General features: G+C 36.7%; 3 protein-coding genes across 4 annotated transcripts in view; 2 read left to right on the top strand and 1 right to left on the bottom strand.

The window, feature by feature from the left end:
- LOC124387226 (carcinoembryonic antigen-related cell adhesion molecule 5-like) overlaps positions 1-8971 on the bottom strand; it is an 86702-nt gene extending 77731 nt beyond the window's left edge. The window contains 2 exon segments of the mRNA XM_046851444.1: positions 8021-8053; positions 8919-8971. Of these exon segments, the coding sequence (XP_046707400.1) occupies positions 8021-8053; positions 8919-8952 (67 nt within the window). The 5' untranslated portion in view covers positions 8953-8971.
- Positions 1-21473, top strand: part of LOC124387535 (Fc receptor-like protein 5) — a gene marked incomplete at its 5' end in the record, with an annotated part of 205314 nt that overhangs the window by 172874 nt on the left and 10967 nt on the right. The gene's annotated exons all lie outside the window — the stretch shown is intronic.
- The window catches only part of LOC124387229 (carcinoembryonic antigen-related cell adhesion molecule 5-like), a 184165-nt gene that overhangs the window by 158351 nt on the left and 4341 nt on the right, over positions 1-21473 (top strand). The gene's annotated exons all lie outside the window — the stretch shown is intronic.

Raw genomic sequence — 21473 nt, 5'->3', positions numbered from 1 at the left:
ACTAGTCCCGTCCGAATAGGGCTTAAGTCAGTGGTCCCCAACCCCCGGGCCACGAGTCAATTGGTAACGGGCCGCACAGAAAGAATACATAACTTACATTATTTCCGTTTTATTTATCTGATTCTGAACGTTGTTTTATTTTGGAAAATTACTGGATTCTCTCTGCCACATCTGTCCATATCCCTATTCGGACGGGACTAGTTTTCCAAACGACGTTTGAGTTAGAATTTTTTTCAGCCGACGTCTGTCATTTCATGTATGGATTCGGACGGGACTAACATCTCTGTGTTTATTACGGATGTGGGCGTTGCACAAGACCACATGTCCAGGATGCGTGGATTGCGTATTGTCATATGACAAAGCAGAAACTTAAATACCGGCGCGCTAGGGTTAGTACGGTAGTTCACGTTGACCAAAATACACAAGAAAACGCGTTTTGAAAAAAACATTTTCGGCAATCACAGACATTCCCATTCGGACGGGATTAGATTTCCCAGAGGAGCGCAGAGTTTGCTGAAAAACAGTAGGTAATTTGCTCTGGAATTTTTACAGAGGTCGTGTGAGAAAAAGACAGACATGGCAAATTCGGATGGGATTAAAATCACAAAGTACGTCTGTGAAACAGACATTTCTCTAACGACCCCCTGTAAAACTAGTCCCGTCTGAATAGGGCTTATGACTCACTGTTGATGCATGTCATGATGCAATTCAGGATTTTTTTTTCACAGTACTTTATCTTTTATAACTTTCTATAACTTATCTTTTTGATTTTTGAAATTGTGTATGCGCAAAAAAGGTCGGGGACCAAAAAGCTATGTGATATTTTGGCCTCCACATATTTGATAGCCAGGCAGCATCTTTTAATCCTTGTAAATCCCCTAAACCACCAACTACAGATCAGTGACTTAAATACAACATATCCTTTTTAAAATGAGAAAAAATAAGATATTCTATTAGAGTTCACCTTGGAAAATGTACCAGTAGATGACAACTATTTCTTGTATACTTTAATTCTTTGCAGTGTCTATCCCCTGATTAAACCCCTTGATTTTTATTTATTTATTATTGTTTATTTATTTAACTGTTGTTTACATACTCCTGTGTGTAGATATGTTTATGTTGTCTTTGTTTTTGTAGATACACATGGAAAAGTTATAGTACCATGTTATTTTCCTTGTTCTCTATCAGATTTTCTAAAGTTTTGTTTTTGTAGGAATTATATAGTTATGAGTGTACAATCATAAATTCTTTACCAAATAAAAGGTTTGAACCAAAAAATACTCCACTGCATCTCTCCTAAACATCTCCACACTTCTACTTGTATGTCATCTGCTCCAACTGACCTTCCACTCTTCATCCTCTTAATTGCCGCTCTCACTTTCTCCTTACTAATCCTATCCACTTCCTGCTTCACCATCTCCACACTATTCAACCTTTTCTCACTTTCATTTTCCTCATTCATCAGCTGCTCAAAATACTCCCTCCAACTTCTCAACACACTCTCCTCACTAGTCAACACATTTCCATCTGCATCCTTTATTGCTCTAACTTGCAGCACATCCTTCCCAGCTCGGTCCCTCTGCCTGGCCAATCGGTACAAATCCTTTTCTCCTTCCTTAGTGTCCAACTTCTCATACAGCTCCTCATATGCCTTTTCCTTGGCTTTCGCCACATCCCTCTTTACCTGCTGCTGCATCTCCTTGTACTCCTGCCTATTTTTCACTCTGTCGATCCCAATTCTGTTTTGCCAACCTCTTTCTCCTTATGCTTACCTGCACTTCCTCATTCCACCACCATGTCTCTTTGTCTTCCTTTTTATTTGCAAATGTCACACCAAGTACCTTTCTAGCTGTCTCTCTTATCACTTCAGAAGTAGTTGCCCAATCATCCAGCACCTCTTCACCACCACTAAGACCCTGTCTGACCTCTTCCCTGAATCTCTCACTACAGTCTTCCTCCTTCAGTTTCCACCATCTTATTCTTCTTTCAGTCATCACGCTCCTCCTCTTCATCTTCATCTGCAAAACCATCCTACAGACCAATATTCGATGCTGTCTAGCTACACTGTCCCCCGCCAACACCTTACAATCTTCAATCTCCTTCAGGTTGCATCTCCAACATAGAACATAATCCACCTGTATGCACCGTCCTCCAATCTTATACATTACCCTATGATCCTCCTTCTTCTTAAAATAAGTATTCACCACTGCCATTTCCATCCTTTTAGCAAATTTTACCACCATCTGCCTTCCACATTCCTCTCCTTAAGGCCATACCTACCCATCACCTCTGTTCCTTCACCTACATGCCCATTTAAGTCTGCCTCAATCACCATTCTTTTATTCCTAGGTACACCTTCTACCACTTCATCCAACTCACTTCAGAATTTTTCCTTCTCCTTCATCTCACAACCCACTTGTGGAGCTTAAGCACTGATGACATTTATCATCACCCCTTCAACTTCCAGCTTCACTTCCATACATCTATCAGAAACTCTCTTCACCTCCACTTCACTCTTACTGTACTTTTCCTTCAGAATCACCACTACACCATTTCTCTTTCCATCCACATCATGATAGAACAGTTTAAACCCACTGTCCTTGCTCCTGGCCTGACTCCCTTTCCACCTGGTCTCCTGAACACACAACTACATAAATACACACAAATACACAACTCAGCTACCTCTATCCCTTTACCAGTCATAGTACCTACATTTCTCCTCCTTTGGCCAACAGTAGCCTAATTTCCACTGGCACCCTGTTGGCTAATGATACCTGTGGCGGTCATTGTTAACTCGACCGATCCGGTATGAAATTCTGTTTTGTGATCTGCATATTTTATTTGGCTTGTGCAATTCTAAATATATAGAAATAATTTTTGGCTCAAGCTCCCCAAAATACCTAAAATTATCTTTTTTTATGTACACATTTTATAATCACTGTATGGCTCTGTAATTGTCTTACTGAAGCTTTATTTCATTATTTATTTATTGGATTTTTAACAAGTAGATCTTTATTGCTAAATTATGTCAGTTAGTGAAAGATTTAGATGTACTAAGACCCATATCTAACATTTTATAGAAACATTTTTTACACAATTTTGTGTAATTGTGAAATTACTGTGGAAAGTATGGAATCATAGCAAGACCACCTTCATACATCTAACATGCTTTTAGAGGCAGGAGGTAAGCACATTTACTAAATATCAGTCAATATCCAGAGCTAATAGTAAAAGTCTAGTATATTTTTAACAGTCCAATAATATCAATCTATTAAATATTAGATTTTTGCCTTTCATCTATTATCATGTCCAACTGTCACAACAGCATGATAATTGATAAGACTTTCTTCAGTTTTAATTTCATTGTACTGTAAGAGTTCTCAGTATGTACAGTAGCTGTTGCTATCTTGGCACTGTTCATGATGCACTTCTGTTTCTTTCCTCTGCATCAATTTTTAATTTTCAATTAATATTTTTTTATATAAGTAAACATTACTTTGGAAAATTGGAACACAAATTACACACATGATATTAATGGATCATGTGCTGGGAATGTTTTTCCACCCACTTTTAATGCAAATTACCTCATGAATGCTGATCCATATTAATGAGCCTGAAATTCAATTGTTCTTTCTTTATGGTGAATAATGGCGACAGGTGAGAAAAGAGCAAATACACTGAGATACACACACTTGTAGGGAGGTGGGATCACTTCAGTTTCCACCATCTTATTCTTCTTTCAGTCATCACGCTCCTCCTCTTCATCTTCATCTGCAAAACCATCCTACAGACCAATATTCGATGCTGTCTAGCTACACTGTCCCCCGCCAACACCTTACAATCTTCAATCTCCTTCAGGTTGCATCTCCAACATAGAACATAATCCACCTGTATGCACCGTCCTCCAATCTTATACATTACCCTATGATCCTCCTTCTTCTTAAAATAAGTATTCACCACTGCCATTTCCATCCTTTTAGCAAATTTTACCACCATCTGCCTTCCACATTCCTCTCCTTAAGGCCATACCTACCCATCACCTCTGTTCCCTTCACCTACATGCCCATTTAAGTCTGCCTCAATCACCATTCTTTTATTCCTAGGTACACCTTCTACCACTTCATCCAACTCACTTCAGAATTTTTCCTTCTCCTTCATCTCACAACCCACTTGTGGAGCTTAAGCACTGATGACATTTATCATCACCCCTTCAACTTCCAGGTTCAGTTTCATATATCTATCAGAAACTCTCTTCACCTCCACTTCACTCTTACTGTACTTTTCCTTCAGAATCACCCCTACACCATTTCTCTTTCCATCCACATCATGATAGAACAGTTTAAACCCACTGTCCTTACTCCTGGCCTGCCTCCCTTTCCACTTGGTCTCCTAAACACACAACTAAATAAATACACACAAATACACAACTCATCTACCTCTCCCTCTTTTCCACTGGCACCCTGTTGGCTAACAATACCTGTGGCGGTCATTGGTAACTCAGGCCTCGACCGATTCGGTATGAAATTCTGTTTTGTGATCCGCATATTTTATTTGGCTTGTGCAATTCTAAATATATAGAAATCATTTTTGGCTTAAGCTCCCCAAAATACCTGAAATTATCTTATTTTATGTACACATCTCAATCAGTGTATGGCTCTGTAATTGTCTTGCTAAAGCTTTATTTTATTATTTATTTATTGGATTTTTAACAAGTAGATCTTTATTGCTAAATTATGTCAGTTAGTGAAAGATTTAGATGTACTAAGACCCATATCTAACATTTAATAGAAACATTTTTTACACAATTTTGTGTAATTGTGAAATTACTGTGGAAAGTATGGAATCATAGCAAGACCACCTTCATACATCTAACATGCTTTTAGAGGCAGGAGGTAAGCACATTTACTAAATATCAGTCAATATCCAGAGCTAATAGTAAAAGTCTAGTATATTTTTAACAGTCCAATAATATCAATCTATTCAATATTAAATTTTTGCCTTTCATCTATTATCATGTCCAACTGTCACAACAGCATTATAATTGATAAGACTTTCCTCAGTTTTAATTTCATTGTACTGTAAGAGTTCTCAGTATGTACAGTAGCTGTTGCTATCTTGGCACTGTTCATGATGCACTTCTGTTTCTTTCCTCTGCATCAATTTTTAATTTTCAATTAATATTTTTATATAGATAAACATTACTTTGGAAAATTGGAACACAAATTACACACATGATATTAATGGATCATGTGCTGGGAATGTTTTTCCACCCACTTTTAATGCAAATTACCTCATGAATGCTGATCCATATTAATGAGCCTGAAATTCAATTGTTCTTTCTTTATGGTGAATAATGGCGACAGGTGAGAAAAGAGCAAATACACTGAGATACACACACTTGTAGGGGAGGTGGGATCACTTATAATAAAGTAGCAGTGCGAGTCACAGTGTGTTGCTGCTTCTGTCAACTGTGTCAGAAGGACAGAACAGACAGTTGCAGAACTAAAGAAATAAGTGGTCCAATCTGAAAGTATAATATCTTTCTATACTGTCCTTAAAGCAATTTCAGAGCAGTTCATTTCCACGATTAGATTTGGGACAGCTGACATGGCTGCACATTGCATTTTAATTCCATCCTGTTATTGCAAAGTGTAAACTGAAAAACTGATGCATCGAATACCCATATTAATTATACCATCCAAAATGGCAGGCATTATAGTAGTCAGGGACGGCTGTGATATACCAGATCTATAGGATTAGATTTAATAAAATTATATTATAATATCATTAATATAATAAAAAGGGTCTTAGAGAAAAAGTTTTTCTCTCTGAAGAGACTTATTAGTATACACTCATGATAACAAAAATATGTTTGTGCTTTTGTAAAATAAAGAAAACAGATAGGGGGCGCTCTCTGTCGTCTCTGTCATCTCTCTTCACAGACACACAAATAAAACAACATAAATATCAGTCAATATCCAGAGCTAATAGTAAAAGTCTAGTATATTTTTAACAGTCCAATAATATCAATCTATTCAATATTAAATTTTTGCCTTTCATCTATTATCATGTCCAACTGTCACAACAGCATTATAATTGATAAGACTTTCCTCAGTTTTAATTTCATTGTACTGTAAGAGTTCTCAGTATGTACAGTAGCTGTTGCTATCTTGGCACTGTTCATGATGCACTTCTGTTTCTTTCCTCTGCATCAATTTTTAATTTTCAATTAATATTTTTTTATATAAGTAAACATTACTTTGGAAAATTGGAACACAAATTACACACATGATATTAATGGATCATGTGCTGGGAATGTTTTTCCACCCACTTTTAATGCAAATTACCTCATGAATGCTGATCCATATTAATGAGCCTGAAATTCAATTGTTCTTTCTTTATGGTGAATAATGGCAACAGGTGAGAAAAGAGCAAATACACTGAGATACACACACTTGTAGGGGAGGTGGGATCACTTATAATAAAGTAGCAGTGCGAGTCACAGTGTGTTGCTGCTTCTGTCAACTGTGTCAGTGGGACAGAACAGACAGTTGCAGAACTAAAGAAATAAGTGGTCCAATCTGAAAGTATAATATCTTTCTATACTGTCCTTAAAGCAATTTCAGAGCAGTTCATTTCCACGATTAGATTTGGGACAGCTGACATGGCTGCACATTGCATTTTAATTCCATCCTGTTATTGCAAAGTGTAAACTGAAAAACTGACGCATCGAATACCCATATTAATAATACCATCCAAAATGGCAGGCATTATAGTAGTCAGGGACGGCTGTGATATACCAGATCTATAGGATTAGATTTAATAAAATTATATTATAATATTATTTATATAATAAAAAGGGTCTTAGAGAAAAAGTTTTTCTCTCTGAAGAGACTTATTAGTATACACTCATGATAACAAAAATATGTTTGTGCTTTTGTAAAATAAAGAAAACAGATAGGGGCGCTCTCTGCCATCTCTGTCATCTCTCTTCACAGACACACAAATAAAACAACATAAATCTCAGTGAATATTTGCCTCACGGACATAATAAATATATAAATAGAAAGTTAAAAATGTCTATTTTTAATTAAACCAATTCACATTAAATACAAATATTTTCTGATTCTGTAATCCAGGTAAAAGTTAGAAGAGGTACATTTTCTCCAGTATCACCTCATTAACCGTTCGTGTGGAAACATAGCAAAGGTTCCATTTTGTGTCCTGATGATTTACGTAATTTTAACCATCATAATTATTGCAAAACATTTACAAGAATATTTTGTCTTCATGCTCTATGTTGAGTTTGGTTTCACTAAAAATAAACATATTTGCATAAGGCATCAATATTTGTCCATGCCCATGTTGATTAGAGTATTAAAAAGGTACATTTAGATTGTCATGAGTCAACTCAAGATTAATCATGCGATTAATCACGATTAAATATTTGAATCGATTGACAGCCCTAATATTAATGAGTTAAGGTCTCAAGCACTGCCCAGTCTGTACTCATATAACCTATAGCTATGCATGTGCACATTTTTCTTTAATCATGCAAATAGCTGACCAATGATGTTTTAGCCATAAAAATGCTAGAAATAAGCAAAAATGAGACATAACATAAGTCACAGAGCGTTTGCTACATTTATGTGTATGCATTTAAATTAAAGGCTCTTAGTCTCAATAAAGTCTCAATAAAAAAAAAAATCAGAAAATTTAATATTCTAAAGATAAAGATCATTCATGGTAACTGTATTTGTACTGTACATGGTATTATTTTCTAATTTATGCCACTTATCTTTTAAATGAACAGACTGAGATGAAGGAGATTTTACTTTTCACATGTACTTTAAAGCTCAGTGAAAATCGTCGCATGTCAGAGTTATGGTAGGAAGTTGAGGTCAGCCATTATACAGAGCCCTTGGAGCACAGAGGGTTAAGGGCCTTGCTCAGGGGCCCAATGTTTGCAGATTGGTCTATACAGTATAGAAGCCAAATAAAAAAAAAAGATAGAAATCACCTGCTTGTGCACCATGGATGAGTCCAGTCAACACTAAAAGTAGAAAATCGAAGAAACAAACAAACAAAATAAATGATTGATAGTAAACATATCCAAAATCTTATTATTTTCTAATACATAAATATGCTGATGATTACCAGGGTTATTTTATTAATAAGCAAACCATACTTATTACCAGATAAGGTCATGTTTAATGAGTGTCAACCACAACATACAAACCACAAGGTAGTTGTCACAAACAAATTTTTTTTTTTCTGATGACAAATCAACTGTTGTCATTGTTACAGAGAAACCAAAAATCACAAAGTCTTACACTTTCCATAATGTAGTGGAATAAATACATTTCCTATAGCAGAAAGATTACAGCATTACAAAGCCATGACACTTAAAACTCTTACTATAATTGTTATTCCTCTCATTAAAAAGATAAAATTAACCATTACCAATACTTAATAGTGTGTTAGTTACTTGAAATTAATTCTCCAGAGCATGGTCTCCTGCCAGGTTAATGCTAAGACCTGCAGTTTTCCAGATTACAAAATGCAAAATAATGTCAAATAAATTAAAGAAGATTAAATCCTAAATATATACTGAGTACCAGGTTGAAACAGCCATTAAAATCATAATCAGCTGCTTTAATGTTTGGAGAAACAAGAAACTCCAGCATGCAAATACTTGTTTAAAAGAAAATGTGTTTAAAACTGATTTATATTTTACATATAAAATGCATTGGGTTGAATTTAATGACACTATAAAAACAGCATGTATTTTTAACTCCTAATTCTATAGACATATAAATTAATCAAACGGCACCAGATTTCAGAACTTTTAACCTGTTAATTAGAATCTTAATTCACAACCAAACACTTTATAAAACACATAGAAAACATTTACTCACAGATCATCACACAGAGTGGACGGAGCTCCATCATGTTCTACTGATGATGACTGACAGAAGTGTGTGTTAAAACCTTTACACTTCCTGTTCTAAAATACTGTGTGTGTGTGTGTGTGTGTGTGTGTGTGTGTGTGTGTGTGTGTGTGTGTGTGTGTGTGTGTGTGTGTGTGTGTGTGTGTGAGAGAGAGAGAGAGAGGGAGAGAGGGAGAGAGATGTGTGGTTTCTGTATGTGGTGCTAAAAACGTTTGCATGCAGTCAGTTACTATAGGTGGTGTCTGACTACTGCTAATGAACTCCATTTGTGAAACATGTGAAAGACAGTAAGAATAATTAGAATATAAGAAGAAAACAAATCATGGGCTAATCTTCATGTCTAAAATTCCAAAAGTAAATTTTGTGTCAGTTTCATTGATTCCTGCTGCTGTAGAAGGTCACAGTGTTCGTAGTAACATTTTAAGTTATTTGTTTTCTGGGCTTCATGTTTAGAGTATTTCATCATAAGATAGTATAAGATACTGTAGAGGTTTTTATAATATCTATCATTATGTTCATCTATTGGTATTTGCTCATTATTGAGTACTGATAGTGTTTGTGCTGATAGCACATGCCACAGAAACTAACAGTGCAGGGCACATGTGTGTGTGGTCTGATTTTATTTTAGCTTTTCTAAGAATGAGAAGGACAGAGCATTTCCTCTTTTCTTAGTGGTTAAAGTCATACAGCTCAAGTGGACTAGAAAACAAACCACGATTTTTTTATGTCTAAGTTCTGGTAAACGAAATTCACATGTTAAAACTACCTGAGTAAAACTTTCTGCCCAGAAAAAATGCCAATGCAAATGTAGCTACACATCTTGGTCACAGCTTAATACACACAAAAGTTCATGTACATGAAATATTGAAAAAAGAGAAAGAAGACACCAGAAAGCAAGAATAAGATTCACCTTGGGGTGACAAACTAGTGAAAAAGACTCCTGCTCTTACTCACATGTGTGCAGCAAACACTAAGAAGAGGTGCTCAAACGATGGTTCTCCAAACTCACAAGAAGTGCTCCTTTTACCCACGTGACTCATATCTCCCTCTGTACCCTCAGCCTTGATGAGACTGTATGGGAATAAATTACACATAAAACGATTTAGTTCATTTATTTATATATATATATATATATATATATATATATATATATATATATATATATATATATATACAATACAGAGTTTGGACACACCTGCTCATTCAAAGAGTTTTCTTTATTTTCATGACTATGAAAATTGTAGATTCACACTGAAGGCATCAAAACTATGAATTAACACATGTGGAATTATATACATAACAAAAAGTGAACTGAAAATATGTCATATTGTAGGTTCTTCAAAGTAGGCATCAAGAGAATGCCAAGAGTGTGCAAAGCAGTAATCTAAGCAAAAGGTGGCTACTTTGAAAACCTACAATATTTGATGCCTTCAGTGTGACTCTACAATTTTCATAGTCATGAAAATAAAGAAAACTCTTTGAATGAGAAGGTGTGTCCAAACTTTTGGTCTGTACTGTATATATATATATGTGTGTGTGTGTGAAGGTAAATACACACAACCCAGTTAAACAAACAAAACAAAACAATAAAATATATATATATATGTGTGTGTGTGTGAAGGTAAATACACACAACCCAGTTAAACAAACAAAACAGTACAATAGACAAAAACACAAGATCCAAAACCAGCACCACAGACACAAGCAGAAAATAACAAAACAAAACAGTACAATAGACAAAAACACAAGATCCAAAACCAGCACCACAGACACAAGCAGAAAATAACAAAACAAAACAAAACAGTACAATAGACAAAAACACAAGATCCAAAACCAGCACCACAGACACAAGCAGAAAATAACAAAACAAAACAGTACAATAGACAAAAACACAAGAGCTAAAACCAGCACCACAGACACAAGCAGAAAATAACAAAACAAAACAGTACAATAGACAAAAACACAAGATCCAAAACCAGCACCACAGACACAAGCAGAAAATAACAAAACAAAACAGTACAATAGACAAAAACACAAGATCCAAAACCAGCACCACAGACACAAGCAGAAAATAACAAAACAAAACAATAAAATATATATATATATATATATATATATATATATATATATATATATATATATATATATATATATATATATATATATATATATATATATATTATATTGAGACATCAAACAAAGAGTTTTTTATTGTGCTATGAAAATTGTAGATTCACACTGAAGGCATCAAAACTATGAATTAACACATGTGGAATTATATACATAACAAAAAGTGAACTGAAAATATGTCATATTGTAGGTTCTTCAAAGTAGGCATCAAGAGAATGCCAAGAGTGTGCAAAGCAGTAATCTAAGCAAAAGGTGGCTACTTTGAAAACCTACAATATTTGATGCCTTCAGTGTGACTCTACAATTTTCATAGTCATGAAAATAAAGAAAACTCTTTGAATGAGAAGGTGTGTCCAAACTTTTGGTCTGTACTGTATATATATATATATATATATATATATATATATATATATATATATATGTGTGTGTGTGTGTGTGTGTGTGTGTGTGTGTGTGTGTGTGTGTGTGTGTGTGAAGGTAAATACACACAACCCAGTTAAACAAAACAAAACATAAAACAAAAATCAATATATTGAACAGTTTTGTAAAGTGCAATTATTCAAATACACAAAACAAGTGACACTGACTGCTTCAAAGTGAAAGATGTGCTACAAAATAACACCAAAATCTAAAAATATCGAAAAGAACAAAACATCACGTCCAAACTAAACTAAAAAAAAAAAAAAAAATGTAATAAATACAACTCACTAGACAGAAATGGCACAAAACAAAACAAAACAAAACAGTACAATAGACAAAAACACAAGATCCAAAACCAGCACCACAGACACAAGCAGAAAATAACAAAACAATAAAATATATATATATATATATATATATATATATATATATATATATATATATATATATATATATATATATGTGTGTGTGTGTGTGTGTGTGTGTGTGTGTGTGTGTGTGTGTGTGTGTGTGTGAAGGTAAATACACACAACCCAGTTAAACAAAACAAAACAACAAACAAAAATCAATATATTGGACTGTTTCTGTAAGGTGCAATTATTCAAACAAACAATGCAAGTGACACTGACTGCTTCAAAGTGAAAGATGTACTACAAAATAACACCAAAATCTACAAATATCAAAAAGAAAGAAACATCACATCCAAACTAAACAAAATTAAAACAAACAAAAAAATGTAAATAAATACAACTCACTAGACAGAAATGGCACAAAAACAAAACAGTACAATAGACAAAAACACAAGAGCTAAAACCAGCACCACAGACACAAGCAGAAAATAACAAAACAAAACAATAAAATATATATATATATATATATATATATATATATATATATATATATATAATAAATAACAGCATTACATTATCATGTTCATGATGGAGGGAAGAGAAACTCTGATGATCTGATGAATTGCAAAACCCTACAACGGATAGTGAGGACGGCTGAGAAAGTCATTGTGGTCTCTCTTCCCTCTATCATTTACACCACATGCTGCATCCACAAAGCAACCTGCATTGTGGCCAATCACACACACACACACACACACACACACACACACACACACACACACACACACTGTTCAATCTCCTGCTGTCTGGAAAAAGGTACCATAGCATTCGGGCCCTCAAAACCAGTCTAACAGTTTATTTCCATAAGCTATTCAACTCCTCAACATGTTAAACACACACACACACACACACACACACACACACAAACAGAATCATTAACTATTTCATTACTTTTTGCACACACTTGCAGTTTTGTATAAATTGCTGCTACAACAAATGTAGTTTTTACATGTACAGTATTTATTATTATATGAGTAAATCCACCTGCAATAATAAATCTGTACTGTACTGATCAGGGCTCCAGTGTCACTGTGTTTACTGTCTTACTGTCTTAGGTTGTTCTTTTCACACTAAATGTCACACACATGCACATCATGTTGTGCCCAGTTAGTTTTGTGTAGTTCTGTGTTTCATGTTACTGTTGCAGGAAAGGGCAGATATCACAACATACCGTGCTGCACTTCCATCCTGGGCACTTAAATACAACAACCAATTAGACAAATTATTAACTTTATCTTATATTATTAAGCCCTTCTCATTTTAAATGTTTAATTTTTCCTCCAACCACTCAAGATGAGGTGAAATAGAGGAAGAGAAAACAATGACATCATCCAAATAAAGCAAGAGTGATTGACAGTGCTGCTCCCTAAATACACCTTGCATAAGCCACTTGAAGGCTCTTGTTACATTGTATAGGCCAAAAGCAGTGCAAAAGGAGTCTTAGCTTTATTCTTCTATGCTACTGGAACCTGGTTCTCCATTAGCTAAATCCAATGTGGAAAACCAGCTTGTTCCTGAAAATGCATCAAAAGATTTCTCAATATGATTAAATGAGAATGCATCCTTACAAGTTTTTTTTTATTTAATTGTCTGTAATCCACACAGAGAAGTGGAGTACCATTTTTGTTCACACCAAGACAATGGGGGAGGCAGAGGGGCTACAACTCTCACTAATGACCTGTGCAGCTGATTTACATGGGCGTTATTACCCTCATACTCAGATGGTGGCAGGTGTCTGTAGTGCAGCTGAACAGAAACATCTAAAACAGGAATTTCACAGGAGATCATTTTGGTACAGCCCACATCACCTTCATGAGCAGAAAACACTAACTGATAACCCAGCAACAGTTCTCTGAACCACTGTTTATCTTGACTGTCATATTAAAAACTCAAGAGCATCAATTTGTGTCTGAATTGAGTTAGAAGAAGATAAACCAGACATTTCATGGCCCTCACTTCAGCTAATAAATTCAGCAAACTAACCACATCAACACTGCTTTAATGACCCAAGTGACTGTTATTATTGAGCAAAACATCAGAACTACCAACATTAATGATAGAAACTTATACTATACCTCTAGACACCAGGACCAGCAGGAGACACTAAAACTCCACCAAGTAGACCAGAATCAAGGGGCTCAAAAACTGCTGAACTACTAAGAGGTTCACAGATACAACACAATACCTAAAACCTGCACTACAGACACAAACAAAAACTTGACCCACAGTTTGCTGTCCAGATCATTTTTTCCACTGGCAGTAAGCTGATTTTAAGATAAAGGTCACTGTAACCCATTTGTGTAATAAAGTTTGTTAACAGACTTTTAATTGGTAAAATATTCTCCATGATGAGTGAAGTGATTAAGAGAGCGTAAGAATCTATTTTATAAAGAAGAGCAGGGAAAATAATGTTGTTTTGAAAGAGATAAAAGGCAGTTCATCACAAAAAAACAGAATTAAATTAAATGTGATGTTAAAATCAGCTGCTTCACACGCTAGTCAATTAGCACATTAGCATTAGAATTGGAGCATGTGATTTATTGACACACACATATATATATATATATATATATATATATATATATAAAACATTCAATTGATTTATTAGTTGTACTACTATAAAGTCTGTTTAATATTTTTACAGCTGAATGTAAGAAGTTTTAAAGATCTTCAGGATTTTCAGAAGCTCTAGTTAGATGTAATGTTTTGATGTAATAATCAGAATAATTTTTAATTGTTATTAAATCGTATGGAAACTTTGTAGCAGCCCGGATAAATAAAGAGAAAAATCCTTCACTGTGTTGTTACATTTATTCCCCTTGTCTTTGGTCCATTTCACAATAACCTTCATAACAACATAAGAGCTAAAACTAATAAATAAAACAAAAAAATATTAAAATTGGCATTTAATAATACAAGTAGGACTTACATTTAAATACAATAATAAAATAGGTATTTAACATTTATTAAAAAAAAAGTAATTAAAAAATAAATTATCCACATATATTACATTTGTACATATGACTGATCTTGTGCTCCTTTTCAAGCAGCTGATTTACGTGGGCGTTATTACCCTCATACTCAGATGGTGGCAGGTGTCTGTAGTGCAGCTGAACAGAAACATCTAAAACAGGAATTTCATAGGAGATCACTTTGGTACAGCCCACATCACCTTCATAAGCAGAAAACACTAACTGATAACCCAGCAACAGTTCTCTGAACCACTGTTTATCTTGACTGTCATATTAATACACACACACACACACACACACACACACACACACACACACACACACACACACACACACACACACACACACACACACACACACACACACACACACACACACACACACACACACACACACACACACACACACACACACACACACACACACACACACACACACACACACACACACACACACACACACACACACACACACACACACACACACACACACACACACACACACACACACACACACACACACACACACACACACACACACACACACACACACACACACACACACACACACACACACACACACACACACACACACACACACACACACACACACACACACACACACACACACACACACACACACACACACACACACACACACACACACACACACACACACACACACACACACACACACACACACACACACACACACACACACACACACACACACACACACACACACACACACACACACACACACACACACACACACACACACACACACACACACACACACACACACACACACACACACACACACACACACACACACACACACACACACACACACACACACACACACACACACACACACACACACACACACACACACACACACACACACACACACACACACACACACACACACACACACACACACACACACACACACACACACACACACACACACACACACACACACACACACACACACACACACACACACACACACACACACACACACACACACACACACACACACACACACACACACACACACACACACACACACACACACACACACACACACACACACACACACACACACACACACACACACACACACACACACACACACACACACACACACACACACACACACACACACACACACACACACACACACACACACACACACACACACACACACACACACACACACACACACACACACACACACACACACACACACACACACACACACACACACACACACACACACACACACACACACACACACACACACACACACACACACACACACACACACACACACACACACACACACACACACACACACACACACACACACACACACACACACACACACACACACACACTTACACTTTTGAACTACGAATCAGATCGTTCGACATACTGTAAAGGCTGGTGCTGCGCTGCGCTGCGCTGCTGATATATGAGCGCAGGTGAACTGAGGACTTAAATGAAAAGTAAGTTTATTTACTAACAAATTAAAACATCAACGTTTTGCACATCAGTGCCTGTATTGGGTGATTTAGTGCAAAACGTAAATGTAAGGAACATTTCTAAGATGATGATGATTTAATTTAAACAGATAAGCTATATCCCCTTATGCAATAGACATGACTTTATTTAAATGTGTTAAGTGTGTATGTTCATCCGCCGAGATGAAATTTGGATATGCATGACGTCATGACGTAAGGACGTAAAAGAACTGGTGAACCGGTTTTTTAAACCGGTTCTTTGAAATGAACTGTCCGAAAGAACTGATTCGCAAAAAAGATTCGGACTTCCCATCGCTAGTTCCGTGTCTCCCTCTGCTTGCGATCTCCGTGCATGCGCGATCTTCACGTGTTTCTGGCAAGCCGCATTTCACTATAAAAGTCTCGATAGTCACAATAACGTAAATGTTCGAAATAATTTTCAAATTCAAAATAAAAGAAAAACAAATGCATAATACAGTGGAACACGGTTATCTCGACCTCGGTTACCTTGACAACCCTATTAAGTCGACGTTTTTGTAGTGGAACCGCCAAATTCTCTTTTTTTATGTCGCCGAACCCTAATATCTCGAGCACAAGGGGGGAAAAATTTGCCATTTAACGTCGGTTATCTCGGTGCAGCCGCAGAAGAACTCGCGGAAGTGGCAGAATAATCAAGTCTTACAGCTGCTACAGGTGTTGTATTGTATACTGGGGTTAGGCGTGGTGCGGAGGCGGAAGCCGGAGTAACGGCAAACAGAAGCTTTATTTAACAAAGGCAGAGCCAACACAAAATACCCCGTGGTCGGGATAATCCGCAAACGGCAGTCCAATAATAACAACAACGGTGCGTTATCGAGGCGGGCGCAGGGAGCTACAGGAAGCGTCGAAAGTCCGAGTGCGCTGGGAAGAAACGCAGCCGTGGGTGGCGAGTCCGGGAGGAGACAGTATGTAGCGGGTGCAGCATACACACGACCACGCATGAACACATATAATAACGGACCCCGAGAGTGGGTGAGTGAGCGGTTAGTATGGGAGCCGGGAGTGAGTGAGTAAGTGAGTGAGCTTCAGCTGTGCATGATTTGCGCTGCGAGCTTGTTGGCGGAGCAATGACAGCCTCTGAAGGAAGCGTGGCAGGTGGATTCCTGACAACTGGTGAATCTCTGCTGTTAGTTAGTGCACATATGCCTTTTGTTGTTAAATGTTATGCGATGAACGGGAGGCGAAAGTCGCGCTTGGCGGCGGAACGTGTGATGACCATCCAAAAGCATAGAATGAACACCGGCAGGATCGGGGGAATCTGCGGTGCGCTTTGGAAAGAAAAGAGCAGCCATTGAGAGAGTGCCGTGGGAAGACACGTGCGGGATACGCATGCTTGCGCTGCGACCGCCGTGAACCAACATATACCAACAATAACGGACGGTGAGGTGTGGAAGTTTAAATAGGAGCTGGTGATGATGATAAACGAGCACCATATGTGCGCGATTGAGCGGAGCTTCAGAAAGCGGCACACCTGACACACTGAAGGGGCGAAGGGGCGTGGCAGATTCTGACAGATAAACATGTACTGTATGTATTTTTATAGCATGCCTTCATCAAACAAATCGAGGCAACGCTGTTGTGTAAAAAACCTTCAAAAACACGTGCATGCACGTTCTCATTTATTAACGCACATCATGTACATAAAGAAATTTCAAGCACGTTATATATTGCCGCCATTTTGATTTTCGTTTATCTCGATCATCGGTTATCTCGATGCTTTTTGGCGACCACCTAGGACATCGACATAACCGGGTTCCACTGTATTTAGAAAACATAATTTGGTAAATAAAAGTATATTAATGAAATTCACTGAAATAATGTTATTTACAAACCCGGTAATCACATTCAGATGATTTCTATAGATAATTTGTGTAGATAATTCATACTAGTTATTTAATTTTAATTATATCAAAACAAAAAGACCTTTTCAATGAAACGTTTTTATTAAAATGATTGAAAAGAAGCAGACAGTGATTAGAAAAAAATTACAAAACTTAGATGCCAGGTACTTGCTTAATAATATATTTAAATATAAGCAGTGTTCTATTTCGTTACAAATATTACACACACTGCACATTTAGTAAATGATATTTAGAGCATAAAATAATATTTAAAAAATATACAACAGGAACATATGTGCATAACATAAATGAAAATATAATAACGGACCCCGAGTGGGTGAGTGAGCGGTTAGTATGGGAGCCGGGAGTGAGTGAGTAAGTGAGTGAGCTTCAGCTGTGCATGATTTGCGCTGCGAGCTTGTTGGCGGAGCAATGACAGCCTCTGAAGGAAGCGTGGCAGGTGGATTCCTGACAACTGGTGAATCTCTGCTGTTAGTTAGTGCACATATGCCTTTTGTTGTTAAATGTTATGATAACAATAAAGTGTATCAAGTGATGACCATAAAAATAGAATAACAAGGATAATTCATTGCGCTTTAAAGAAAAAGAGCATTATTGAAATGCTTAAGACATTAATATACATTATAACAAAAGATATAACCAAATATACAAAATAAACATAATGAATTTAAATAATTTATGATGATCACACATATTTATAAATAAAAAAGAAAATGACACATAAAATGATTCTACAGATAAACATGTACTGTATGTATTTTTATAGCATGCCTTCATCAAACAAATCGAGGCAACGCTGTTGTGTAAAAACCTTCAAAAACACGTGCATGCGTTCTCATTTATTAACGCACATCATGTACATAAAGAAATTTCAAGCACGTTATATATTGCCGCCATTTTGATTTTCGTTTATCTCGATCATCGGTTATCTCGATGCTTTTTGGCGACCACCTAGGACATCGACATAACCGGTTCCACTGTATTTAGAAAACATAATTTGGTAAATAAAAGTATATTAATAAAATTCACTGAAATAATGTTATTTACAAACCTGGTAATCACATTCAGATGATTTCTATAGATAATTTGTGTAGATAATTCATACTAGTTATTTAATTTTAATTATATCAAAAACAAAAAAGACCTTTTCAATGAAACGTTTTTATTAAAATGATTGAACAGAAGCAGACAGTCATTAGAAAAAAAAGACAAACAAAACTTAGATGCCAGGTACTTGCTTAATAATATATTTAAATATAAGCAATGTTTTATTTCATTACAAATATTACACACACTGCACATTTAGTAAATGATATTTAGAGCATAAAATAATATTAAAATAAATCATATAGCTAAAAATAATACAACGTGAAAAGAAAACAAATATAAGTTATACTAAAATAAAAAATTATTTAAACACTTGATCCACTCGTTACTAAAATTGTACTTACTGACATCATGTACATGAATATTGTAAGCATTTAGATTGTTGTTTCATGATTTGGCCACTAGAGGTCCCCAATGCTTCCTCCATGTGTTCTCACTGTATGTTGGCCACTGCCGCCTGCTTCGTTTTCCTGTGTGTGTGTGTGTGTGTGTGTGTGTGTGTGTGTGTGTGTGTGTGGGTGTTTCCCAGTTTTTTGTCTCAGTGCTTAAGTCAGGGTCGGTAATCGAACTCGGGTTGACAGTGTAAGAGTCCAACAGCAGGACAAAAAGAACAATCCAAACATTGAGGAGAGAAAATATAAAGGGTGAAATTATAGGGGCAAAGCAACATTTCTACTGCATACACAGTTTAACTTGACCACAAGGAACTTGGAAACAGGGACAAACACTCACACGAAAGAAATCAGATGCAGTAAACTACAGAGAAGACAACATGAGGGAGCAGTAATGACTTCTACAGAGCTTCTATAAATGCAGTAAATTAAAATACAGAACAGTGAAGTGATGGCCTCTAGTGGCCAAAATATGAAACAACACTTCCAAATCCTGACAATTTGTGAAACAAAAAACGTGCCATTTAACACTCAGAAAGATGTTTCAGCTTCTATCACTCTGTATGGTCTGTTATCATCAGGTTCAGCTGTAAAACACACAATCATGAACACTTCAAATATGTCTCTTATTAAATGTGAGGGTTTTATGTGATGGTTAATGAAGATTCTTACTTCGAGCTCTGTAGCATTTCACTGCCAGAATGAAGGTCACCAGCACATACACAGAGACTGTTACTGCACTGCTGAGGAGCTTCAGAACCCATAATGAAGCTACACCATGTGCTTGAATTGGAGGAAGAAATACTAATAGAAAACAAACATAAATAAATAAATAAACCAATAAATAAATATAACTTGCTGGTCATAAATTTAAGTTTAATGCCAAAATACAATTCTCTTGCTTTTAAGTTTGAGAAACTGTCTCTAAATTAATGATATCCCTGGAACATATAATTTGGAGAGTTATAAGAACATATTTTGGCTTCTTCCTATTGATGAGGATAGGAAGAAGGAGCTACTTCTGCTAAGAAGGAGCTACTTCTGCTCTTCAGGACTGTTTTGAGTGCACTGACTGGGACATGTTTAGAGAGGCTGCAACCTACGGTGATTCCATCAACTTGGAGGAGTACACATCGTCAGTGACCAGCTACATCAGCAAGTGCGTTGATGACGTGACCATCTCCAAGACCATCACTACACGCTCCAACCAGAAACCGTGGATGACTGCAAATGTGCGTGCGCTGCTGAAACAAAGAGACTCTGCCTTCAGAACAGGGGACAAGGCGGCCTTAAAAACAGCAAGGGCCAAACTGTCTCGTGCTATCAGAGAGGCGAAGCGCGCGCGCGCACGCGAAGAAAATCCACAACCACTTCCAGGACAGTGGAGACACCCGGCGCATGTGGCAGGGCATCCAGGCGATCACGAATTACAAGACCACATCACCTGCACATTAAGACACAGCTTCCACCCTCCCTGGACCCCATGCAGTTTGCGTATCGTCCAAACCGTTCCACGGACGATGCTATCTCCACAACCCTTCATCTGGCCCTCACCCACCCGGATAACAAGGACTCTTATGTGCGAATGCTGTTCATTGACTTCAGCTCAGCATTCAACACAATCATTCCTCAGCACCTGATCGAGAAGTTGAACCTTCTGGG

This window comes from Silurus meridionalis, chromosome 6 (genome assembly GCF_014805685.1).
Source record: "Silurus meridionalis isolate SWU-2019-XX chromosome 6, ASM1480568v1, whole genome shotgun sequence".
Lineage (NCBI taxonomy): Eukaryota > Metazoa > Chordata > Actinopteri > Siluriformes > Siluridae > Silurus > Silurus meridionalis.
Note: the sequence above shows the minus strand (reverse complement) of the source record. Positions and strands in the feature narration are given on the sequence as shown.